This window comes from Limanda limanda, chromosome 14 (genome assembly GCF_963576545.1).
Source record: "Limanda limanda chromosome 14, fLimLim1.1, whole genome shotgun sequence".
Classification (NCBI taxonomy): domain Eukaryota; kingdom Metazoa; phylum Chordata; class Actinopteri; order Pleuronectiformes; family Pleuronectidae; genus Limanda; species Limanda limanda.
The window spans coordinates 12,700,529-12,728,500 of NC_083649.1; the positions used below are offsets into that span (position 1 = coordinate 12,700,529).

At 43.3% G+C, this 27,972-nt stretch overlaps 1 protein-coding gene across 1 annotated transcript in view; it reads left to right on the forward strand.

The window, feature by feature from the left end:
• The first annotated feature begins 1,479 nt into the window (after positions 1-1,479).
• The window catches only part of jade2 (jade family PHD finger 2), a 155,376-nt gene continuing 128,883 nt past the window's right edge, over positions 1,480-27,972 (forward strand). The window contains exons 1-3 of the mRNA XM_061086026.1: positions 1,480-1,684; positions 22,783-22,846; positions 27,846-27,931. Coding sequence (XP_060942009.1) covers positions 22,783-22,846; positions 27,846-27,931 — 150 coding nt within the window. The 5' untranslated portion in view covers positions 1,480-1,684. The remainder of the gene's footprint in view (positions 1,685-22,782; positions 22,847-27,845; positions 27,932-27,972) is intronic.

Genomic DNA, 27,972 nt, shown 5'->3' on the forward strand with positions numbered 1-27,972 from the left:
ATTTAAATTAGATGTTAGAAGGGGACCATTGGGCCCCTGGGTGCCATTCTATTACAAACGTTTGTAAGTAGTCACGTTTTTTTTCTTGTATTTTTAGATTTTTTTGGCTAAAATTGGGATTAAATGAAAGTTTAGAAACCTTTTTGCAAAATAATATATTCTGCCTTGTACATGAGTCCTCCATATTTAAAAACAGTCTTGATTTTATTTTTGAAAACGTGCCTATAAGGAAAAACTTTATTAACATTTACAGCTTTGTCCTTAATTCCAGATTTGTTTCTATTTTGATAATATATAAATATATATGTAGGCATTTATCTGTAAAACAAAAAGTGTAAAGAACAATGTGCTTGAGCAATGTTTAAAACATTTTCAATGATGACTTAATTAAGGAATGACCTGACTGAATTGTGCATGGTGATGAACATATACCTGACCCCTCCTTGGCCCCTGATCCCAGATCCGCCACTGCAGGCTCTACCTTTCCATCTAAGATTTGAAATGCAGGACTTGACTTTCATTGTAATACTTTTTTAAAGTCTTAAATCAGTACATTTACTTCATAATAAAGCATCAGAATCCTCCAGAGCCACAGCCTGCTCTGGAGCCGCTGAGCCGCGGCAGGTGGAGGGTCAGTCCCCCGGCTCTCCTCTCCGAGGCGCAGTCCTCTCACTTGTCGGAGGAGGAAGTGCTGCCTGCGGGGAGAGCAGAATTGAAAGTACGCCACAAATATGGCGCCAAAAGAGTTTTCAAGCTGAGGATAAAAAGCGGATTCTTCTCGGACTCCCTCCGCGGTGACCGTTCGTTTTTTCTCCCTCTTCTTCCTCGGGGAGGGAGGAGAGGCTCGGGAGGCCGGAGCGGAGTGCACGTCCAGCGGGCACAGGGGGTGAGGAGGAGCGGGAGGAGAGGCTCGGGGCCGGAGAGGAGGAGGAGGAGAGGAGGAGGAGGAGGAGGAGGAGGAGGAGGAGGAGAGACAGCGAGGGTTGATTTGAGAAGGAGGGGACGCTGAGAAAACTGAGCTCCTCTTTCCTGACTCATCGCTCGGAAATAAAACATCCCTTTCCTTTTTGGATTCTTATTTGCCTCTTCCTCCTCCTCTTCCTCCTCCTCCTCCTCCTCGTCTCTCCTCCTCCTCCTCCTTCTCCAGTACCCTTGGCACTGGGGAGGAAAACACAGGCGGATTTTGACACCACGTTTGGGGCTGATCTTTATATTTTGTTGTTGTGCAGAATGCGACACGCTTCCCGGTGAGCTCCGCGCTGGGCGCACATCGCGGTGAGCAGCAGCGGCAGCAGAGGCTCCGGATCCCGGCTCCGGGTCGGTGGTGGACCCGCGGGAGAAAAAAGGCTCCAAGTTCGTCCGGCTGACACTTGAGTTTTTTTAGGGGGGGTGGGTGGGTGGTTGGGGTGAGGGGGGGGGGGGGTGGATTGTATTTCCGCTGTCAACACGCACCGTGCAGGGAGCGAGGGGGGCGGTCCTGTCACCCCCACCAGCCTGGATCTAGCAGCCTGCCAGGGGGGCACCGAGTGGGCAAAGTGAACTACCCGCCTCCTCCTCCTCCTCCTCCTCCTCCGCCGTGCCACTACATGTGCCTGGCTCCGGCTCCCGATGAGCTCCTGATCCGTGGGAACCGGCCGAGCACCGAGGACCGTCTCTGCACCCGGAGCTGACTGCTGCGATCAAGGTAAATACTAACACCAGTACGGCCGGGACTGGAAGTGGGTCTGGAAGTGGGAGTGTTGCAGGGGGGCACACTGGTCCCGGTGGGCTGCCTCTGCTAGGGCTACACCGGGGCTACATCGGGGCTAGGCTAGCAGCAGCAGCCTGGCACGCACTTTTTTTGCAGCGGGCTTGTCAGTCACTGTGAGCGGCTGCGGAGCTCCGGCCGGGTCGGTCCCCCGGGGGTCGGTCCTTCGGGGGTCGGTCCTCCGGGGGTCGGTACCCGGGAGCCGGCGGCCTGGGGGGACGCTAGGACCCACTGTGCATGTTTTGGGTTTGTGTGTGTTGCAGCGAAGAAAATGACAACACACACACACACACACACTCTCCATGACTTCAGTAGATATTTCATAGACTTACATAAAGACTTGCTCTAACCTTAACCATTACCACTTACATAACCCTACATTAAAACTTCCACCTTAAACATGTCTTCACCTTACAGTGTAATGGTTCACATGATGGGGACCTGATGTTTGTCTCCATCATGTGACTGTAAAACATATGTAGGTTCTCACACCATCAGTAATACCTGGACCACACACACACACACACAAAAACACACACAGGTTTTCACACCTATCCTGTGCATTGGACTCATGGCTTCCATTCATTGTGGACAGTCTGACCAGTACCTTATCTTTAACCCTAACTATGACCAGTTCCGGCCTAACCCTGACCTTAACCAAGGCCAAGTGTTGCCCCACTGAGACCAGGCTTTGGACCCCATGAGGTGTCCTGGTCCTGACAAGGTCAGTGTTAATGCTGGAGAAGACCCTAAAGTTTTAGCAAAAACAAAACAGAAAAGTACACACACATGCACATGCACATGCACACACACATGCACGTGAAGTTGCGTGTGGAGCAGCAGGTGTGGGTGCAGGGTGGCAGCGGTGGCACCAACCGTTCTCTGTCCCTGGATGATTTGCTGCTTCCTTCACTTCCCTTCAGTAAAATAGTGAGAGAGGGTGGCTGAGAGGGTGAGAGAACTGGAGGGGGGGGGGGGGGGGGGCAGCAGTGCTTTTAGGAAGGCTGAGCACGCAACCACACACATACACACATCAAGGAATTAGAGCAACTCCTCGCTGCCTCCTTCACCACCCTCCTCCTCCTCCTCTTCCTCCTCCTCCTCCCGCTGCTGCGTCGTGCTGTGCAGATCGAGCTGGTTTTCAGGAGAGGGAGAGAGAGAGAGAGAGAGAGAGAGAGAGGAGGGGGGAGTGGCTGTTGTTTACCTCATCTAAAGCCACAGCGCTATCTGTATCCCTGGGTTAGGGTTGGATGAGTGTGGCTGTCTCATCCATCCCTGGAAGAAAAAAAACCCCACAACAACAACAACAGCACACGGACCGAACATGTGGATGCAGGTGCTGATGGGGGGGGGGGGCAGATGTGAGCAGGAGGTAATGGGGTGTAAGTGGTGCATTAGATGAATTGTGCCCATCCACTCCTCACAATTGCCGGGAGAACCTCTGAAAGAATATTATTTCTGCTTATTAGTGCTGGTCTTTAATGGGAGAGGGGATATTTTTTTAATATTCTTTTTTTCCCGAGAGCACGTGTGAGACTGAACTGGCTCCAGTCTTGAATCAATTAAAGCTGGAATCATCTGGGGGCTTGTTAAACATTCCCGCTCGCGACAGCACCCCCTCCGCTCTTACCACACGCACACACACACATACACACACACAAACACACACACACACACCATCTCCTTTGACATGTGCACACCAACCAGCAACCCTCAGCGTGCTTCTTACTCACTATAAACACATATTCAAGTACAGATGCATGCACCATGCTCCTCAAACTCTCTCCTGCAAACTTACTCTTGCACACACACACACACACACAGACACACACATGCACACGCAACACACACACACACACAGACACACAGACACACACATGAGCACACAACACACTCGCACATACAGCCCTCCTCCCGCTGGGTATGAAACCGGAGATGAGTCATGGTGTGTGGGGGCATAACAACTCTGTCTCCATCCCTCTACCACCCCCCCCCCTTCCCGTCTTTCATATCTTTCCTGATGCAGGGCTATCTTATTTTCACTCATTCCCATTATCTTTCTCTCACTCTGTCTTTCCCTCTCTTTCTTTATTTCTCTCCCTCCCCTCCTTCCTCCTCTCTCACCCAGAGACAGGGGTTGTTTACAAGGCGAGCGAACAGGGATGGGAGCTGTTTTCATTTTGCATCCGTTCTCTTTTTCTCACCACAGCCCTCCAGCCACTCATCCATGTTTCAGTCCCTCTCTCCTCATACATCCCTTCACCTCTTAATCTTTCTTCCTTTCTTTCCCCAACCCTTAATCAGTCAATCTATCTCTCCATCCTTCTCCTCATCACCTCTTCATCAAGAATTTCCTGTGCTGTATCAACTCTCCGTGCACAGTACGTCATGTGAAACCCAAGCATGCAGACCTTCCAAGCCTCTCGTGTGTACATACGCACACGTGTGTTTGTGGGCGGGGGTGTAGTATAGCGTGTGTGTGTACATGTGTCTGCTGCGTTAAGCGCTCAGCTCTGATTGGATGGAAAAGGGGGTAAGGACCCCCACGTGGTGCGTTGTATCGCATTAGCAGCTACGTAGTGAGGAGGAGGAGGAGGAGGAGGAGGAGGAGGAGGAGGAGGGGTGTTCATGAATGGTCCATTGACGTCACATAAACTGTAACCTCAATCCTTCCATCTCTCACACACACACACACACACACACACACACACACACACACACAGAGGCAAGCATGCCCTTCCATGTACCCATGCGTTTTTTTACACACATTGCCAAAGAAGGCTGCAGGGCAAATGTGTGTGTGTGATTCAGAAATACATGTCAGATAAGAAGGATAGGAACCAACTGAGCTGAGGGATTTGTGTGTGTGTGTGTGTGTGTGTGTTTGTCTGTGTGTGTGTGTGTGTGTAGCCCCCTGCAGGCGTGTTGGCTAGCTGTCATGTCACTAACTCTGTGATGTGCTCTGCTCTGCGTACTAACTAACTAACCAGCTTGCCTGCCACAAGGGTATAACTACTAGCTGACTACTATCTGCATGTGTGTGTGTTTATGAGTGTGTATGTTATGTGTGTGTGTGTGTGTTCGTGCTGGTGTGTAGCTCTCAAATTCTTTGATTGCTTTGATATCGGTTGTTGATAGGTTTTTATTTAATTCCTGGATTTGGTTTAATGATTGATGCCTAAAGATATTGGAGAGACAAAATAAATAAAATAACATGTTTCACTCTTTGATAAAGGACATTACAGTAAATTAATTGTTGCAGCTGCTATCACAGAACTGTAATAGAACAGAAATAAAAATATAAATTCAGATATCATTGCTGTCAAACATTTTTTTTGCTTTCCATTGATACACCTCTCAATGATTGTGATAACCTGTTATTTGTTTTGGTAGTTCACGTATCATATTTTTTTTTCTCATTTATAAATTTTGCGACGTGAAACCATGCAGTGGATTAAAACGCTGCAGGCATGTTTTCATGCATTAGCACTTTTGTGTTGTGACTACCCTTGCTCTCGGTAGATGACCCCTCTGTGGCCTAGAGCCTCATTAGTGGGTTCTTAAGTGTGTGTGTATATGTTTGTGTGTGTGATGACGTCAGATTTCAAGGAGGGGTAAGGTGGGGGTGTTATAATTTGATTTCCTGTTCCACTGTGCCTCAGCGTCGTTAGTTAAGGATAATTGTTCAGTCTCTCTGCCAGCACAAAGCACAGGTCAGGAAGGAAATCATTAACATATTTCACATTCAGGTTTTTTCTAACAGGACTAATTGGAACGTGCTTCATTGCTCAGGTTGCTCTCCTGACTGAAAAAGACCAGTGAACGTTGTGGAGCAGCAGATCACATTAATGATCCTCTTTTTGTCAGAGTTCACACAGTGAAGTCAATGTTACCACATGTACGACAGTGATATCATTAGAGCGAGTTATGTTTCATTTTCTTTATACTCAAGTGTTTTTCCTCTCAGTAAACGAGACAGTGATGCTACAGTAGGAGTCTGTGGATATATATTATATATCTGTAAATGTATATTAATCGAGCACAAATATCAAAAATATTCTGTTTTCTGCCTCAGTTTCAGCATTTTCTGAATATATTACTTTTATTCCCATATATAGACCAAATGAAAACAGAGTTGACAGATCATTCATATTGCAAATTGTTTTGTGTGTGTGCACTGAAGCCAGCTTTGTTAATAGCAAACTGGATGATGTTGTGATGAAATACCACAGCCTCCATCTTCAGTAACTTCACTTCTAAGGAGACGATATGTTTGAATTTCATATTGTACTTTAATAAATAAAACTGCAGCAAATAGTTGATTTTAGTCAATCGTCAGACAAACAACTGATCAACTATTTTCACAGTTGATCGGTTGTTTTGTGTCTTAATCTTCAAAATTGTTGTCATTGTTGTTTTCATGGAATTAATTGCCGTACTTAGCCTCACTGTCGCTCCCTTCACTTCAAGTTCTCAGCCAATGTCTGAACCGGTTTTGAATTTTTTGGCGGGCCTAAAAAAAGCCTTAACCAAAATACATTTGTCATAATGCATTTTAACATGCGACGTGAATGTCCGCAAATCATGATGCATTTCATTGGTCACGCATGTTGTTATGCGTGTACTGTATGTCTCATCTGGTTCTGAAGGGAGACGCATGCCTTCTGTGCCTTCTCTCTTACTCCCACTTCTATTTCGGGGGGAAAAAGTAAAAAGTGGTAAGGCTGTAAGTGATGGACAAGCTGACAGATGCTGCCTGAGCTCCTGATGGGAAGAGTTTCAGGACTGTGTGTGTTTGTGGGGAGAGAGAGAGAGGGAGAGAGGGAGAGAGGGAGAGAGGAAGCGAGTAAACGAGTAAACAACAGACCGACACAGTATGTCAGACCTTCCTCTGCTGTTTGGACACCTGCTGATCCAGGATGGAAATATGCTGCTGATTCACTGTTTCATTTTTGATAATTTGTTTGGCCTTAATGTATTTTTGAAATCATGAAACATATTGAAGTATATAAAATAAATCAGGAGAGCTGATTTTGTAAATATGTTGAAAGTAGTTGATATTTCGGACCTGGTATTGGAAATGACTTTGAAATGAAGTTTTCATACAGATAAGGATTTTAAAAAGGATTGTTGGCATTGAAAAGAGGAGGAAGAAAGAGGGTGATGAAGTGCAGAGGGGAGGTCGTTGATGAGAGATGCAGAGGGAGTAGGTGAAAGGTTACAAAGGAGAAAACAAGGAAGGTGAAGCCAGCCGGGACAGGAAAGAGGGAGAGGAGGAGATGTAGGGAGGGGAGGATGAAAGACGACAGGACGGGTGGAGGAGGGGACGTGCAGGTATATAAACAGGGAGGTGATATATTGGGGGTCACTGCGAGTGAAGGACAGAGTGCTCATCCTCCATCTCTCTGCTTTTTTTCCATCCCTCCTTCACTCCCTTCCAGGAGCTAATGAACTCCTGATGGCAGTGTGAATGGGAGCAATGGATCAATCCTCCATCCCTCCCTCTGTTCCTCTCTCTCTCTCTCCCTCCCTCATCCCACCTGTCCTCCCCCTTTGCACTCTCTCCTCCCGGGTTTCTGGCAGGGGCCCCAGCCTCGCTGGCTGCGACCCACCTCCTCCGTTGTTTGTCAGCAGATTTCAGGAGACTGAGCTGGAGGCTTAGTTAGAAGATCATTTGGACCTCAGCCTCTTCCCTCTGTTTTTTTTCTTATTTTTCTTCACTTCTTCTTTCTTTCCTTCTGTCTCTCTCGCTCAGTCCTCTGCTCCCTCACTCCTGCTCCCATGATGCAGCAGCGGGAGCAGTGGCAGCATCAATAAATATTGTGTTAATGTTCTGGTGGCTGGAGCCAGTAAGGTGATAAAGGAAATCTATTTGATTTCTGTGGCTCGTTTGTTTGGCCTGACGCCTCCGACGTGGTTAATGTGCATACGTAGGTTTGCTTATTGTTCCTGAATAGATGAGGAGTTTCTACCATAACACCTTTATATTTTTCCTTCTGACCCTTTGCCAGCTGACCATGTTTGAAGGCACATGTGCTTACGTTGTCGAAGTGGCATCATCCGAAGGCAGGATGCAAAGCCCTCTCTCATGAGCAGTTTTTCAGAAATCTTTCGGTCATTTTTATTTTCAGGACAGTGTACGGGCTGGGTTAGAACTGAAGGAGGCCCTATCTAGGGTGCCCATTTTCTGTACATTTTACTAAGGGGGCTGGCAGGAAGTGTTCCAGTTCCAGAAAATGTTCAGAACAACTGACTCTTGTCTGAAAGCAACTATGTGAGGGACTGGATACCCCAGTTCTGCCTTGAAGCTATTCATATAAAAAAAGTTCAAACCCAGCCAACTTTCTCACCTCTGCACACCTGGCCAGTCGCTGTGGGAAGTGGATCTGTTTGTCTGGATTCAAAAGCTACAGAAGAAATCCTTTGCTGGATTAAACATGGCCGCCCCAGTTCCTGACTTTCCATCCTTTTGCTGCTTTTATCCTCTCTTTATGTTTTTCACTTTCCCTTAAGGACCCGGCTAGGCTGTTGGCATCGTTAGCGTTTCTCATTTAAACCACACTGCCGCAGTGAGCACGGAGAATTTATTTATTTCTCTACACCGGTGTTATCTTACTTCACTTCACTTCGGGACGCTTCGGTCCCCTGAGCAAACAGCAGAAAATGTATTCACTTTACAGAGACAACCGTCCTCCGTATTTGATGTGAGGAGCAAACCTCCTTCCATCTATCAGATCCCTGTGGAGAGTTCAGTGTCAGGGCCGGGGGACCACCACAGGGGAGAGTCCTGATGGGAATGGTGATATCAGCATCCGAGAGTGACTCACGACTCACTTAAGTGGCTTTGAGTCTTTCAGTTGTGTGCGTGTGTGTGTGCGTGTGTGTTGTGTGTCTGGTGTGTTGACAAAAACCACGTCCCCAATTGGAACAAGCTTGTTTTAGGTTGGTGGTTAATTTTGGTTTAGTTTAGGGTCAGGCAGGCACGGCCCCCAAAGATGACGTGTGTTTGTTTGTTACTATATGTGTGAGTCACTGATTGAGGTTGTGAGCACATCATTAAGTTGTTGGCTGAGAAGTTAAGCACGATGGTGTGCTGTGGTTTTTGTTTTAACACAGATTTTTGTGATTATCTGCCGTTTCTTTGCTGCTGTGTGACTCAATCAATTCCCCAACGGTGTTCAGCTTCATCCCGCTTTCCTTGTTGCTTGATTTTCAAACATCCCAAAACTGGAGTGCAATTATCTCACTCCCGGGGGGGATCTCATAAGTAATTACAGGTCATCCTAAGCGGTACATGAATGGGTGTGAAGCAAATCTCATGGTAGTCCATCCAGTAGTTATGTTTGCCAAGGATTTTTTCACCCCTGTCTCTTTATTGTAGATTACCCAAAAACTAGAGAACAGTTTTCCACAAAACTTGCTGGAGGAATGGGACATGGGCGGAGAAGGAAACCCATGAAAGGCCTTGATTCAGACAAAGGGGTGAACTCTCTCTTTAGCCCAGCTTCTCCCCAGAGGAGCCAGGATCACCTTCTTTAACACTGCAAGATAGGGCATTTTTTCAACGATTTTCCAGGGAATAATGCATGGATCTTGATGATGACAAATAGGGCTCGAAACCTGCAACATCCACAAACGCGTAGCAGCGGTAACACAAAGTGGCCTTAGCCATTCGACTTAATTTAAGGGGACCGTTTAGTCTTGGGGGTCGTTTGCGCTCCACTGAGTGCCATTCAAGAAAACCAATAAAGTCTAAGTGTTGAAGGTACTAGAGGAAAATTCAAAGGATCACCTGTGTCAGTAGCTCTATCCTCTGAGAACTCTGAGTGTCTGTACAGAATTTGATGGAAGTTTTTCAATAGGTTCATCGTGCTGACCCACATTATTAGCATCGTAGTGTCAGATAAATGAGTGATGGGGAATGAAAATGTGCTCTCAAAGCACAGGGCTTCATGCAGACAGCACACCGCAAATATCAGTTCTTCCTTTTGAAAGGTTGAGGTGTAGAATAATGGATTCTTGCCAATTTTATCCACATGTGTGTGTGTGTGTTTCAAGCTTTCATGTTTGGCTGTCGAGTAGGTTGCTGTCGTCTTCCCTGCACACCTGTTAGCAAGGGATGTTTGATGCATGTGATGTGTGTCAAATGTGTTTTTCTCTTTTTCTCCATTGCCAAGGCATTCATCTGTACTGTGTGTGTTTGTGTGTGTGTCTGTGTGTGTGTCTGTGTGTGTGTTAGATGTTAAATACTAAATACTTGATACCCAACATTACAGATTGGTACACAAACAATTTCAAATATGCTCCCACACACCCTGACATTTTGATTCTTTCAGCTCATTCACAATAGTTTCCCTATTTCTCCGTTTCTCTCTCTCTCTGCTCTCCTTCTGGCTCTGTCTTTTCTCTCCCTGGACTTTCAACCTTAATTTATGAATCTTCTCTTCTTGTCTTTGGTGCTCTTTCTCTCTCGACCTGTCAAAGTTGTCGGTGTGAACCTCTCTCTTTTGCCCAGCTTCTCTCTAGCGACTCTGTCCAAAAATAGCTGAGAGAGAGAGAGAGAGAGAGAGAATTGGGGAGGAAAAGTGAACGAAAGGGAGTGAAAATTGACCTGAACTTGTGTGTCTCAGTGTTGCCTTCTAGTTGTTCTTGTCTTTCATGTATACACTCACACACACACACACACACACACACACACACACACACACACACACACACACACACACACACACACCTGTCTGTCCCCTCTTATCTTGTCTGTCGTTTTTTCACCAATAAGAAGAGGACATTTGTCTGTGTGGGTTGACAACAAACAGGGAAAAGAGGGAGGAAGGTGATGACAGGGAAACTGGAGGAGTGGTAGAGAAACAATGATGGATGGATGACTAGAGTATGTGGAGAGAAGCAGTGACTATAAGATAACTATGGTGAGAAAGAGAGGATGAGAAAAGTTTAGAGGAGAAAGGAGGGAACTCAATTAAAAAAAGTAGTGATGTGAAGCAGCTCTCTCTATTTTTCTGTTTTGGTTATTGCCAAAGGCCTTTTTGACTTTTTGTTCCCCAGGCAGGCAGGTCAAAACTCTCACACACTCACACAACTAGACGCAATAAGCACACCAATATACAAACCTCTATCCTGGAAACACACACACACACACACGCCTCAGAGAGATGACTTGTTATGAAGCAATTTATATGCAAGGATTCTTTATCAAACTGACTGACCTCTGGGTCCCCAAGCGCTCTAAGCACCAGCCAGTTTTGTGTGTGTGTGTGTGTGTGTGTGTGTGTGTGTGTGTGTGTGTGTGTGTGTTTCACTTCCTTAGATTCTTGTTGATGCTTGTGTCATTTCTGTGTGTGTGTGTGTGTGTAAGCAGGCATTGCAGCTATAGAGCACGTTCATCATATGCACTATTGATATCCATCGTATATGCTTGTTGAGCTTTATACATACAAGTATATTTTGTGTGTGTGACTGTGTATGTGTATGTCCAGCTCCAGCAGTTACTTGATGTCTGTTTATTGTTGATGGATCTGTCTGCCTCGCCTGACAGCCAGACTGCCTACTCATCTCAGGAGAGTGTGTGTGTGTGTTTGTGTGTACTTATGTTTGTGGGGTCATATTTTGGCTGGCTCACACAACTTCAAAAGGCTGTTTGATGCTTAAGGTTATAGGGTAAGGAGGCTAGGGAATGCATTATGTCAATGAGTGTCCTCTGCACCATCGAAAGAACAGTGTGTGTTATGTGCAACTGTGTGTGTCTGTGTGTGTCTGTGTGTGTCTGTGTGTGCCTCTCGCTCACTGGGCCTCTGCCGCTACAGTCTGTTAATAATAGATCTCATGGCAACCATTGTTGTGTGCTGACCTTAAGTGCTGCAAAGTGCTGAGAAAAGACACCGACCCACATCAGTGTTTCTGCTCGAGTGAATGCACTGTCATCCACAGGGCTTACAGCGGGACCGAGAGACAGACAGGCAGACAAGCAGAGGGATGACATACTTGCAGACAGACAAACAGATGGCAGGCAAATTGGTAGACGGGCAGAAAGGCAAAGAGTCAAGCAGTCAGACAGACAGAAAGACAGATGGCAACGTTATAGGCAGACAGACGGGCAGACAGAGTGAGAGATGGGACGCAGCCAATCAGACGGATCTGGAGTGGTCTTCCGGTCAGAATAAAACTGATTAACATGTTCGCACGTACGGAAGGACATTTTTTTTACTTCACAGTTGGTCTCGACCTTACTATATAAAGTGCTTTGAGATGATGCTGCACTATACAAATACATTTGAATTGAGTTGAAACCATTAGCTGATAAATCGATTTCTGCTTTATTAACTATTAGCTTGCTATTTAGCTCTAAATTGCTTGTTTATTGATGGTTGTTAATGGACCACCAAATTGTTCTGTTTCAGCATCTTTGATGAGCATTTACGATATTTCAGCTTTATATCTTTATCAATGGATTCGCTTCTTTTTTTTTGTATTGCTGCACAATTTATTGATGAAATGATGAATGATTGAGAAGGAAACAAGCAAATCAATTATTGTTGTATTGTATTACAGAGCTTGACTTAGAATCCTTGTCTTAACATGCGTATTGTCTCTGCGGGACATGGATGGTTCCGAATAAATATCACAAGAAATGGCATAACCTGCCACAAGATGAAACAAATGAAGAGAGTAAAAATTAAAGGATGTCACATGTTCAATGACAGGTATGATCTGACGGAAGTGCAGTATTTTTTTTACTTTTAAAACACCTTCATTCTTGTGATGTACAACAAACACTGCTTTAATCTGCAGTGGCATCTGTTGTCTTCATGACACTGGAGCTGAGATGATAAACCTTGACATGACAGCTCCCGACAGTGAAGCCCCCCTCCACGTAAAAGGGAGTGAAAATATAGATCATAGACAAATCTAAACTAAGTAGTTAAAGTACACGTCAAATGATTTTTTTACCTGATATTTGGTTGATGCTATTAATTGTCATAATTGATTGCGTGGATTGGCGGGACCTTGATAACATAGGGTCTTCTCACTGGGTTACATGTTACTCCTGTAACTTTGTTTACTCTTTTGCTTCTTTGACTTAGTCCACCATTATTTATTTTTTTTAGCTGAATGACATGCCAGTAAGCTAAAAGTGAAGGCAAAGTGACTCAATCGCCATCTCGTGGTCGGCTGCTGTATGGGTCAGAAACCTTTCCTTGGCAGAAATTGAATATAAAGTAATCATAGTGATGTTTTCTCTAGTGTTTAATCATCTGAATTGTGCGAGTTTTTTTTTTTATTATCCTAGAATGGCTCCTTTGTATTTTACATTGTATATATCCTCTCTACAACGGTCGCCATGTTTCTAACAGTAGCCAAGACTGAAAAACCAAACACCTTTTGAGTTTTTATGACAACTAAAGGCTACCACAGGTTCTTCTTCATGTTTGGAAGGGGAGGGTGAGGTGAGGGGTATTCAGCTGCAACATGCAACTTCACCACTTGATGTAACATAATTCTACACACTGAACCTTTAAAGTATTTGACACATGACTTCTGTCCCACCTGCGGTTTGGAGTCCAGATACAGCTGTTCTCTCAGGCCGGATCTGCTGCACAAATCAGTGAACAGTTCCCTTTTAAATGCTCAGTCACACACAGTGTTCTCGGCAGTGTCATAGTCAGCCAATTAATTAGCTCCCCAGGCGACTTGGCTTTCCCAGCATGCATTACTCACCCTGTTTGCTGTTTGTCTTATTGTAAATGTTTTGTGCTGACAGTAAACTATCCCCCGAAAATAGTGTGGCTTACACCGGCATGAAAATGAGAGCTGGGGATGGCTGTCGAAACCTGAGGCAGCTTGTGTAGTCACTACCAGGTTTGAATTTCAGTTTCGGGAGTTTTTCGATATTTATGCTTTTGTACCATGTAGCGGCATGTCACACAAAACCTGCTGTATGTCTGTTTTGGATGTATATGGTCAATTTCTGTAATTAAATTGGGGATAGTGGCATGCACAAGACTTAGGAGTTGAGTTTAAAAATAGTTTATTTTCACACCGAGAAGAATTATGTTCTCTGCTCATATTTACATTTGAACCGACATAAGCTTTTGAAAATCCATCACCCAGCCATGCTGTTGGCCATTTTCTCTCTTGTTTGCATATGTGTGTGTGTGTGTGTTTATGTTCTCTGGCACTGGCATTAACATCTGTCAAGGGTCTGATCTCACATTGACAGCTCAGTTATTCAGAATGTGAGGGCGCATTTGAGATGTGTGGTCACTCGAGGTGCATGTGAAGACAAGTTCTAATGGTAGGTGTGAACTGGTGGAATTTGAGCTGTAACCATATTATTTTCACCTTCACAAAACCGATTCAGATATCTGGACTTTGCATATCCACTGACACTGATACCAGTGCATTTTAGAACAACAACTATCATTGTGTGGCCGGGCTCAGGTCCCTCTTCAAATGCTTTATGAAATTGCCAGTGTTGTAATTGGCAATGCTAGAGCCATCCCTTGAATCTGAGGTCTTACAGTACACGTCACCATTCAGATTGAGGGACTTTCCAGCATGAATATTTGTTGAAATTTTTGCTCGCCCTTGCCAATACTTCACAGATATCACTTTTGCTTCACCAGAAAAAAACTTTACTTGACAGTTTTAGAATGGCCAAGATTAAGTGAATTCCAGGAAAGTAAAATTGCAGTTGCTTCGGATTGGGACATAGATTTGTGACTTGCCGATGCCTGACTCTGGATTTTCTTTTTCTTTCTTTATCCTGAGATCCCCCCAGGAGTGACCTGTATAAAGATCTTTATACTTGCATTGCAGGTTCCTCTCATTATATTTCCATGTTAACAAGGAAAAACACATTTTCTTCAACTACTTTCTCCTTGTTGCATTAAGACGTCGAGTTCATATTCACACCCATTAGCGTATTATTTAAATTAATGGGCTCATTAGCAAAGCTACTGGGGTTTAATATAGCATGGTGATTACAGCAGGATGTAGGATGTTAGGGGTGATTCATATTTGTGTGCAGTGCACATGTGTGTTTTTTCCCCCAATATGTGGTTGTATGTTCTATATTCTATATATTAGCGTGTAGAAATGTATTTTTGTTTGTGTGGAGATGAACAGATCCTTCCTGTTGCCTCGCATGTTCTTTATTTAATTTTTTTACAGTTCAACTCATCTTTCTGCCTCCAACTGTTGAGATATCCATTTTTCTTTTGACTCATGATCTCTGTCTTCTCACCCGTATTGATTTCTAAATCTCTGGTTCATCCTCAGTTCCCTCTGCTCGTATCCAAACTTCATTTGTTTCCTTTGTCTAGCCAGGAGACCTGTTATTTACTGGTCAACAGTTTTCAGCTACAACAACCACATTATTTCATGATACTGTTGTATTTAATTCTGTCTGATAGTACACTCTCGCTCGTACAACATGGTTTCATTGACTTCGACAGCTGCTTGCCTCCAGCTATTTTACAGCTCAGCTCTGACAGAGTGCAGGTGTAGACAGTGATGGTACAGTGTGAGATCATAACGCAACAGATACCAATAGTGTGATAAGGTAGTCAAATTCAATAGGTTGAAAGCAGTGACTATGTAGCATTTTTTCTGAAAATGTGTCTTTTTTTTTTTTTTTACAGTACTTATGTACGATGTGAAGCATATGGCAACACGATGCAGTACACACATCAGATACACATATAACTATAATGGAATATATACAGTCTTTTTAAATTCAATCAAGCGGCACCAAATTTCATACACTCATAGATCTCAGCCCTCTAAATATGCCAGATTTATTTTATTATTTATGATCTGCAACTTCTTCCCTGGAATTGGTGACTATCCTGTGTTGACTCCAGAAACTTGCTGGAAAATAGGTTGTAAACATTAGAAAGCGTCATGAATGACAGTGACTTTGTAGTTAAGTTTTATACATTTCACTTGAGTCTCTTCAAACTCACTGGCGACTGATCAATGTTGCCTGGATGGAGATAAAAATAATATATGGCTGAGCTGGAAAAGTCTCAGAAGTAGCTGACAAAGGCAGGAAGCTTTCATTGCTTTTATGACGTACATCATAGCAGGGTGCCTGGAGAAGTGAGGAAAGTTATCATGTCCAGTCTGGTGTCATGTTTCCATCACTGATGATTGTAGCCAGAGCTGATAGATACCCGTGGCTACTGCAAACTCATCTGACCTGGGAATGAAAGCTGATTGTTCCCTTCTCCACTCAAGGCAAAATCCAGATGTTGGTGGGTGTCAGTTTTTTTTTATCCGGTGTGAAAGGGGCTGTAAGTTGCATTAGGCGACAGTGGCAAGCTTTGTAGATACAATCATCATCTCATCATTTCACTGGATTCCAAATAGTTGCTACACAGTGTGTTTGATTTGCTTCTATTGAAACAGGTTTTCCCTCTGTTGAGGGGACACTTTGATACAGTGTGAGCTCTTTTATTCCATCTGCTATTGGCTTTTGAGATAAAATGTGATTTGGCCTTTTGCTGTCTGTGCTCTTGTGCTTCCTGGCTTCTTTCATCTGGCTGTTTTTCCTTATGGCTTTGGTGACAAGTCGCATCATTGTGTTATTTTTATGTTTACTGTTATTGACTGCTGTCTTTAAGCCAAATTACCACTCAGGGACATTAAAGCTTTATTCTACAATATATGCACTGCGCTCCACCCCACGGTTGTTGTACGTTTTATGTGCGGAAACTTGGGTTTGTCCCTTATGAGTGCTTTGTGTTGCCCTGGTAGGTGCAGGGGTAACATTGTAATAGGCTTGCTCTTCATTTAGTTTCATTTCATCGGTAGGATTTTATTTTTAAAGCGAAACTGTCACCTTGGAGTGTTATAACTCATCATCTCTACTGTCCTGGCCTCTCAGGTTTGACTGATACCCCACATGGGACATCAGTACCGACCCACCAGGCTATTCCAACCCTCTCACTAACGTACCAAACAGTGGACAGACAGTAAACAAACTGAGAAAACATTACTATATGAAATCTTGTCTGTTAGATTCTTAAGAATTTCTGTTGTTTTTTTTGTTTTATTAAATACAGGCTTTGGAAAGTGGTCAATAACCAATACATTTTCTGGAAAACAGTGTTTACTGTGTTTATACGGTAGAATCCTTTTAATACCAGCCTATTATAGTGTGTCCCCACTTTTCTACACCTCAATTGCACTGGAATTGGACACTTTTTATATGGGAGCATAGTTTTCAAAATGAACATCATGCTGTATTGAAGATGACTTTAAACTAGCGATTGAGACCATAAACTCTTTTGGAGAAAGACACAACGACTTTTAAATACAGTCTATGGCTTTGATTATAGAACACGGAAACCTTTTTAGTATAATATTCATTGCTATAACTAGGATGTGGATAGAGTGGAAGGATATCAGGTGGAGAGAGGGAATAAGTGAGACAGAGTGATGGAGAAAATGAACTTAGAGACTTTTCTTGGCAGTTGCAGAGGTGTTAGTCTTCCTCAGGCCGTAGGTGATCCGGCTCCAAAAGAGAAAGGGAGGGGGATTTTTAAGGAGATACAGTGACATTTCCAATTACCGTCAGTTCTTACACTTTAACCAGCCATTGGTTTCTCCCCTTACACACACTTTCAGAAATGTGGGGCTGCAACCAGAGCAAAGAGATGGAGAGACTGTCCTGTCAGCTCATAATTACAGATTCAGGCCCCATGACGGCTGCATGTCACAGTGACACTGAACCCCAGCCAGTAAAAGCTGAAATTGGATGTAATCTATCAGTCAGAGTAACTGTAATAAAAGTTTCTCTTTTAAATCCAACTGCCTAAAAATACAATAGAAACGATTATCAGTAGTCATTACGGCTACACAGAACAAATAGGATCATTTCGAATTTTCTTTGTGAAAGTTAATGGTAGATTTTAGCAGCCAAAATTATCCAGAGCGGCTGGTGGTGGTTTCCCCACTCTGGTCAAAACAGCAAGAAAAATGGAAGCAATGCAAAAGAAATGGTGCGGCACAGAAAGAAAATCATTATAATCATTATACTTACAGTTTTCCTTTCTGACTAAGTGTACAATCAGCCGAGTATTTTGGCTTCTGCTCGAAAGTAGCGCTTTTAGAATACCGAGCAACAGCTTTACAACCAAAACGCTGAGAGTGGAACCAAAAGTGGTGCAGCCAATGCAACCAGAATCAAAATGACTCCCCGACTGTTGTCATAAAAACAACAACAAACAAAAACCAAGATTATACTGCAAATCATTGAGGGCTGGCTGTCGTCTAGTGGTAACAATTCTGAAAGCTAGAGAAAAAAAGCCACAATAGAAATGTCCACAATCTTGCAACACAATACAGACCAATTAACCTCAATGTGCTGCCTCCACTGCAGCCTGTACATGTAACACATGTGAATCACCAAAATAGGAGTCGGGTGAACACGCCTGCGGTAAAAGTTAGTCTGGATCTTATAACCAATTCTGACCTTGCAACACTGGCTTCCTGTTGTTTAGTCAGCTAGGGGCTGGTGTGTTCACCCCTGCCTGTTGTTTGGTCTGTTTGTGAGTAAGTAGGATTACCCAAGAACTTTTGGTCGGATTACCACACAACTTGGTGGAAGGATGTGGTATGGGTCAGAGATGAAGAAATGTTGCTGTACAGTCACACACCAACATGTCTTCTGTGACTCTTTAGGAACTGAGAACCATTGCACCTGCCAATGCCGGACCATTGCTCCGGAGCCACCAGTACAGTGTTCATCTTTTGTCTTGGCCAGGTTTGGCGTTGCTCTTCTCTGTTAGCTGTCGTCGTTGATCTGGGTTCTGACCGTTGACATCATCACTGTGCGTGTTACCTTCCAGCTGGGCCTCGAGATGATAATTAACCTGCGAAGGATGCTGGGTGAGAAACTTTCCTTGGAATGGCTTGGCACTGGTGTGAAGTTCATGCTGTTGATACCTCAACCTTCACACAACCGACGACCTGACAAAGCAGTTACTCTGTCGTGCAGTCTGTCAGCGACTCCACAGGTTTCCCACCCTCAAGCTCTTTCAGATATTTGATGGCGTTTGTAAGGCAACCTGGAAACACTGTTGGAGGAGAAAAGAGACAAGTCCGACCCTTACAGCCACGGAGGAACTAGAAGAGTTACAATTGCTTGTCTCACAAAGTAAAGCGTCCACTTTAACAACATTTCTGAGGCATTTAAATGCCTCACAGGTCGTGACATATGGTTTTCATAAACCGGATATTCAAATAGAATATAAAAATATGGAGAGTTTCTTACATCTGATGCAACAAATCAAACATGTCGTGTTGATGGATTTTGCTTCCGCTCTGTTGAACTAATCGTGAGAAATAACCCTCCACAGTTGCAGCCACAGGTATATACAGACTATTGTGGGCGACACCTGAGTGGATTTTCTGTTGAACATTTTTGTGCTCAGTCAGTCAGTTGGAGGGATCACACACAAAAGCATCTCGTGTTTTCGTCGCCTGTGTTTTTGCCACAAGACTCCTTTTGTTGTTGGAAATTATTCTAACAGACACATTCATTCGAAAACTGGTGTAAAGAATCTGTAAAAAATATGTCATCATTTCAAGTTTTCGCTTTGTGTTCACATTTTCCTTTGGGTGGTCAGGAATAAGAATGACTGGGCTGCTAAAACAAAAAAAACAACAACCTCGAGTGTGGTTTAAGTGGGTCGCCTCAGAGTTTAACAGGCGAGGGGAAACCCTGAGACTGATCCAAGCGTGCAGACTTAAAGTCAGACAGACAGAGCTGGAGGAAGTCAATGATGTACTTAACCAATCTCCTCAAAGGACGACGAGGAAGACCTGGACAGATGGGGAAGAGGTGAAAAGATGGAGGGAGAGAAAATCGAGCAAGGCAGAGAGAGTCAATAATGTACTTAACCTTATTCAACAGACTCCCTGTGTCCCTGTTATTGTAAGACAGGGAGGACTGGATGGGGATAGGACTAAACAGAGATGAGGGTGTATGATGGTAGAAGCGCTTGTGTTGTTCTGTCAGCATAAATGTCAGAGTAGTTAACTGTGTGCGGGGCAGTGGCGGAGGCCGAGGTGCTGGAAGAGCCCCAGATACCAGGGAATAGCCCAGTTTTACGGCCACATAAATCTTATTCCCCCACACTGAAGGTTGTAACCCACCTCCTCTTCTGGTTTCCCTGCCTCAGTGCATCACTACGCCCAAACCTGCTTTTGACTTTTTGACTCTATCTGTTTCAGCGTCTTTAGCTTTATGCTCTCATGGTAGACCCTCGTCCTCCTTTTCCCTATTTTTAGCGGCACTCTATATATTTTGTGTCTACCAGGACAAGAGATTAAACGTTTCCTCAGGCTGCACTGTTTTGCATCCTTGCACTATTTTGCGTCCTTGATCTTTTTTTACTTTAATCCTATTCAGGGGCACTTTATTAGAATAAACCTCCAAGTGTTTGAAAGAAAGATTAGTTCCACATTGAATCATAATACAGCACCGTGGTGATCATGATCACGGGTGTGTGTCATTGCTCCTGGCTGTTTATTCAGTTGTGTTATGATCAGGGTGTTCTTGTTTTCTTAAAGATATATGTTACAATTCTTGGAAATATCCCAAAATTAACGAGACCAATGTTGTATATTTTGTTGACTTGTCCTCTCACATTATCCAAAATGTTTCAAACAATGTTCAAACACAGAGAAATCCCTAGTTTTATTCAAGATAACGCAATGTTTCATTTTGGTTCTACCCATGGCTTTGTCGGTGTTTGCTTTAACTCCTGCAGCAATTGATGATGGAAAAACACACATTGCTAACCAGTTCATCAGTCAGCTGTTTCTACCTTCCGCTTTATATTTCATTAGTTCATATGATTTCTTTCAAGTTTATCTGACTTTTAGAAGAGATGTTCTGATATAATTTCCCCCTTCATACCGATCCAGATATCTGAACTTTGTATATATTGGCCAATTCCGAAAACCGATCCAATAAAAAATTTCAGTTTTATCTAGGAGAAGCTTTTATACTGAGCTAGTAAGACATGGAATCGGATCATATTTCAGATGCTGATATCTGTATTGAACACCTTGCCAAGGATTTTAATGATTCTTTATGGGTAGAAAACACTTCTGTGAAACAATACTGAACTTATGTTTTATTGCAATGGGATAAAATTATATTGCAACAATTACTGTTACTGTGTTATTTCCCAGCCCTTTGTGAAAATAATTGTACCCTCATGTGTTGGTCAGACCTCTGTTTCTGCATCTTTCTCTCCGGCCTGGTCCTTCTTTCTCATCTCAAATCCGTTTGTCCCGCCTGTGCCTTCTAACAAGCCTTTTTTTGCCAGTTCCTCTTTGGTTTATTTCCGACCTTTTTCTCTCTGACGCACTCCGTCCTCTTTCTCTGCATTCCCTCTTTGTCTCTCTGACTCGTTCTTGGAGTGCTCTTTGCCCGTAACTTCTCCTTTTGTTTATTCAGTGTCAACGTCCCTCTCTCACTGTCTCTCTCCCTTTCTGGAAACAAAATTGAATCAGACACTCTCTAGGTATCTATATGCTAAACAGATAAATTAGCAGCCGCTCCTCATCTGCGCTTCCCACCTCTCGGGTCAGTTTCCTCCTCTCTTCTCTCTGTCTCTGAAGTGATGCTCATCCTCCGCGGCAAAATTAGCTTTCTGCTGTCGTTACCTGTGAACCAAAGTGAAATTGTATTCTCTGTGCAACACTTCTAGAATGAACACATCACATCACGCCTCGTTGTCACATTTGGAAAATAGGTGTGATACAAAGTTCAATTAAGTGCAAGTTAAACAAGCAGCAAGTGTTTTGCGGGTTTTCCATGTGGCATTTAACTAACTTCAGAAGCATTTTCCTTTCAACTGGCATCACTGTGTATCCATCCTCCTAACTTCCTGATGCCCTTCAAGTGTGTTGGTCCCTGATGGAGACTCATTCATAAAGAGGTGGCAGTCGATTCAGTAGATGCTTTATTGTGACTGAGCTGTGTTATGTTTGCATTCAGTGTTGCTCATCATAATGCAAAGTGCGTAATTTTGAAGTCTCACAAATGTATCTTACTGTGTCATTACACATTTGCAAAGCAGAGTTTTAAATAACTGCTTTTTTTTTACGTCCTTGTTTGCTTGCTAACAATCTTCTTCTGATCTTTCTGCATTACGGGGTTTCTCGGCATGCTATATAATAAGAGGAAACATGGTGGAATTTCCCTGTCATATAATGTCCTAAAACAAGTGCATGAAAAGGTCACAGTGAAGTCAGGATATGATGTCATGCAAGGTTGAAAATGCCTTTTTCCAGGTATCTTGAATGCATCCTGTATGTAGGCATGACCTACTGCTTACCGTACATTGATCATATGGTGCAAATGACATCATGACATCAAATAGTGGTGTAATTAATTTTTGCATCCCTACACTGTATGACTGCAAGAAATATGATTACATTGTCAGCATGTCAGCTTTTAGAAAACTATTTTTGTGAGTGAAAACTTAATAAGTCTCTGTAGCCTGTACGCAAAACTTTGCACCGACTTTACGCAAATTTGATTCTGTACAGATCAAGCTGGATTCAAGAACAAGAACTTTTGTCAGTTTTTGTCAGTATTAAATGGATAAAGTCGCAAGTAAAAAGTAAAAAGTATGGCAGTATGTAGCAGCAACAGTATTGCAGCAGATGGATAAAAAGGGGACTTGCACAATAGCTTCCAGTGAATTCAGCTCTAATGCCGGATGAGTTCACAGGCGTCTTGTACAAGGACTCCCACTGTATGTGAAGGAACAGAACAACCGTATCATTGTGAGCTTCCCGGCGAGTCTGAAGCGTTAATATGTAATAGCGATCAAGTCAGTTTGTTCTGGCGGGCTGCCTGCTAGAGCCTCTGACAGATTGGTGCCATCAGCGCATTATTTCATTAACACTTGTGTTTTCATGGTGAACATCTTCTAACTCGTCATTTTTCTCTCCCTCTCTCTCTGTTGCCCCCATTCCTCCCTCCCTGACAGATGGAGAGCGAGAAGAAGAGGAGAAAATACTCGACGAGCAGCAATGACTCTGACACCACAGACAGTAAGTTGGGGGGAGAGGGAGGGAGTGTGTGTGTGTGTGTGTGTGTGGTAGAGAGAGAGGGAAACTTGTAAGTGACAGTAAAGTGAGTAAGCTCCCAGAATTTAGTCAACTCCCGCAGGGTATTTCTCATATTCATATATTCTCCATATAGACTTTCCACCAGTGTCACGGTCGTTGTCTCCTCTGCTCATTAAGACTTCCTCTTCCTGAAAACAGCGACAGTATAAAAATGACTGTGCAGCCGTGACCTGTCTCCGGTTTCTGTATTACTATGACAATACAGCCAACAACACATAGAGTCTGTCTTATCAGGGATGCTGCATGGGCACAGAATCTAATTTTGTTTTATTGTAAAAACAAACAAACAGGTGGCGTGGAGTTGTGGCTTGTTACTTGATGATGAGTTTATGTGAAATCACCAAAGACTCTGTTTTCAATGGTTAAGACATTTAAAATGTGTGCGTTTGGCTGCCTTTACTTTAGCTCTCGTCTCCACCTGTTGCTTGTTGTTGTTTTGTTGAACATATCTATCATCTCCCATATGTTCAACTCTTATGTCATCGATATGAAGGCATTGTGTTTTCCAGTTGTCCGTCCATCTGTCGTCCCATTCGTGCGAGCAAGATATCTCAAGAACGCTGATTTAAAAAAAAAAAAAAAAAAAATGTTTAGTTGGAGTCATGGATGAACTTGATTAGAGTTTAGTGGTAAAAACAGGAAAACCAGGAGGGAGTTTCTTTAAATTTGGTGCAAACATTCATTGACCTGATTTGATTTTGGTATCGATATGTATCAGGATCATCCAAAGGGAATTTCATTACATCTGGTTAAAACATTCCCTTGAGCTCAGAATTTGAAGGTCAAAGATCAAAGTCACTGTGACCTCTCGACCCTTTTTTGCCTTGTCAACTTGTCATCTTGAGAAGGCTTCTTTCAAATTTGGCTCAAATATTCACTTAAACTCACAGGTAACTGAATCGATTTTGGTGGCCATGGTGGCCTCCGTAAATTTCTTTTTGGCCTCTTGAACATGATATCTCAAATCTTTCTTAAGGAAATTTCTTCAAATTGTTACTTGGACTCAAAGATTAACTGATTAGATTTCAGTTGTCAAATGTCTTGGAAGCTAATTATATATGGAATGAAACTGCACTGGTTGGGGGAGGAATACGATCACTGGAAAGTAATTCTAGTTTTCCATAAAATATCTTCAACGCTTACGTTATTGATAAAACTATTAGACCTGAATATTGATTTTATCAGTAGCAGCTGAGTGAATCTTTAGGAGGATCACACAGGATGGTGGCAGTCTCAGGCCCAGTCTCAGAGGGGATGTTTCATGAGCTGCTCAATTGACACAGATTGAGGTTCCACATTCAGTGAAATAAAAATGTTGCATTCAGTGTGGCCTTTTCTTACTTAATCTATTTAAGGGGCTTTCCTTTGTAGCCTTCACTTAATATGCTGACTCATAAACAGATATGAGAGATGACAGAGGGATCTGCAGATGTACCCACAACATGACCCGGACTCAAATAACTACTGAGCTCGACATTAAGTGCTACACCGCATGATGGTGGGGACATCTGGACGGTTTAACACAGCACCGTCACTGGCAGTGTCCGCTGGAAAAATCATCTGATAATAAACTGTCTTTAAACGGCAGCACAGTGTTACTACACAAGTGCACATGGCTCTCTGGGATGATTACTCTCCTCAAAACCGGAAGATTTAGTCACTGAAGACCGCTAGCAGATTTGAATTCATTGTAAAAATCATACTTCTTGGCTTTTGGCAGCTCAACGTGACTAATGCTTGGCATTTTGTGGCCTGCATTTTACAATAACACGCAAATATAATTGTTTGGCTATTCCCATGACACTTTCAGGTCAGAATAGACAGGAAATGAAATGGAAAACAAACTGTTGAGTGGACTTCACTTAAAGTTAATGTTTGGTTCTGTAAAATAAAGAACTAAAGTGGCTTAATCTGCCTCTTTCTTAAAGAGGCTTACATTTCTACACTGAAATGCTTCTTGCAGTGTTTTAATGAAGTATTTCCATCTGTGATTTTCATTCTCTGGAATCTAATTCATTCAAAATATTATTTTTTCAGGGTTAAACCCATTTCTCATATTAAAGCTGTTATGATGTGGAATGTCTCAGCTGTTTTAGATATTATATGTTTTAACAGTCTCTTCAAGCCTCCCCTCTCCCAATAAAGCCCAGTCTGTTTTGATCAGAGTCAGCAGCTCTCAGACCGTGTAGGAAATGTTAGTCTCTCTCTCTCTCACACTTTATCTGGCTTTGTTAGGGGACATGCCAGAGTCATGCCGCTTGGCCGACATTATTCAAATACATGGCATCATGAGGGCCAGGTCACACGTATGCAAAGAGAACAGCAGGTCAAAGTTCACCAGAGTTGAACTGTACGCGATGCCATCCTGAGATTTGCCTCCCAAACAGGAAGCAAATGTTTCACTCACCTCCTTCGCTTGCACAGATTGGATGTGAATGCAAGGCGAAGGTTTGCCAACACCAACTCTTGCGTATGTGTGAAACGTGCTCTGATGGTGTGGACTACTGATGAGGCCTTTCAGGAGCACTAGGAGCTCCTTTTGGGCTTTTAAACTTTACAAACCTTTTACTAACACAAAAAGCCTATATAAGACAGAGTGAAGGAAAACGAGAAAAGCACAATTTCTCATTTAAAAAGTTAATGTGATCTGGTTTAATTTAATTCAGTCTATTGCAGTGATGTAAACTGGAAATGAAAGCACCCGTTTCCTGCAGCAGGGCCACCGGAGGTAGAAACAACCTCGCACAGGGTCACAGGTCTGCATGTAAAAAGTATTTTACAACACTTTTAATAGCCGGTCTTTTCAGACCTGAATGAGCCGCCCTGTGCTGAAGGACATACTGTCGGTCATGTAATTAGCTGTTAGCCGTTAGCTTCCCCTGGCCATTGCTGTGGGGGCTACGGCTGCATCTGTTGACTGGAGGTTATCAGGTTTCTAATTGAAGGATGCCCATGATAATTTTGGATGCCGTGCACCAAGCAGGGCTTTTAATTAACACACGGCCGCAATGGTAACTTCCAACCCGTTTGGTTATCTGGCCGGCACAGCGGTGGTGCAGCTGCCTCACGTGGGGTGTGTGGATATAACACACACACACACACACACAAACACACACACACGATGGGGTGCAGATGAATGAGTATACCCAAAAATGTTCTACAGATTAGCACACTGTAACACACACACACACACACACACACACACAGAGCTTGTTGGCAGAGATCCTCTTGAGTCTCTGTGGTGTTTTGATGATGGCAGTGCAGAGCGCTGCTGTCTAACACGTCACTCCAAACTCTCCCAGTGTCGAGCTTGAGAAATTGAGATGTGTTTAAAAATGCCACCGCCACTCTCACTGTGTCAGCATTTGGATTTTGAGGTGTTTGTTATTGCACTGACGAGAGTCTGCAACACATCATCCCACCACGGTCTGCAAGGTGGTACACTTTGGAGGCCACCACTCAGAAAAGAGAATGGCTTTTTTCTCCCACAATCTATAGTGATATTATATCGACCTATTAAAAATCTGTCTAACTGAGAGCAGCTGAGTGGGGGGAATCATTTGAAATTGTTCCCCACTCATGGCTGTCGATTCATATTTCCTGTCGTGCTGTGGCAGTGAACCTGTGTGTTTATGTGTGTGTGTGTAATGTTGAGTGTAGAAAACCGTACAACAAATATAGTGGAGAATGAGTGATAGTGGGCCAAATTTTGGGTGAATATGAACCTTCACATCTAGCAAATACATGTTTGTGTTAGCAGCTCTATATGCTGTGTGAATATGTGTGTGTCGGGAGCGGGAGTCAGTAATTGCGAAGACAAGCCTGACAGCCGCTCTGCCCTCGGCGCTGTTAGTTTTTTCAGACGTCACAAGTAAAATTAGCGTGGTGGCAGTTCTCCTGTGGTGGCGAGGGAAATATGTTGAGTGGGAGGCCACGCGCACGCACACAGTCATGGTTACAATGTACTATATTACACAGTGTTGGCAAATTTGTTTTCCATTATGCCATTGTGATGTAATTTAATTACCAATGTGATGCAATTTAAATGGGCGCCTCCTTCACAGTGCACAGATGGAATTGAGCTTTTGGCTTTATCTGCTGCAGAGGTTTTAAAATAATATAGAATGACAGCGTGAGCGATATTACGCACATTCCCGCTCTTCTCTCCATAGCAGCGTGGCCTCCGTTCATATACATGGGCACAGTAAGGGCCTCTGATTGAAGCAGTGTGGGATATTGGCGCCATTTTCAGTTTAATTGCCATTAAATTCTGTATTAATGAGGTTGTAAAGGACCACAGTGGAATAACTGCTTAACTAGAGGCTATTTATACTGCCATTACTTATTACACCCATTAATAGATCATCATCAGTCTGCTGTCAATTAAAGGTCTGACTTGGAGTGATTGTAATGCCACGGTTATTGTTTTTTTGGTTTCTTCTCCATTAAGTTTCAAACCAAAGCATGTGCTAATTAAAACAACTTCAGCTTGATGACCAGCTTTTTGCGCCGTAATAATTTACCAAATCAAAGACAGAGGGTTCTTCTCGTATTCATTCTGCAAAACAGATTCCTCCAACGGGACAATAAAGTTTCCTTTTCGGTGAATTTGAGCGCTTGATGTGTACAAGAAGTCTTGATCTCCAGCCAAAGCCCTGTTCTTCATTTTCCTCACTTCAAATCAGCATTTACACTCTTGAACACACATTCTTGACAAATTAAACACAGATTATGTTCTCTTTGTGCTCTGCCTCCAGAAGATTTGAAACACTTTGTCCTTACAACTGTGTCACGAGCTTGCGGAAGAAAGGGTCACATTAAACTAATTTGTCACTGAACAGTAGAACGCTGAGTATACTGTAAAAAGACATTTGTTTGTATAATTTGCAGTGATCATTGTGGTCTACTTTTATTGTTCCAGGTCAGGTGACCTCGTGGTCCAGGTCATCCAAGAATATGGGCACCAGCAGCACATGGGTTCGCCACCAGCACAAGAAACCATCAGAGGTAAGTTAGTGTGGCAGCTCGGGTCAGTGACTCAGGCAGAT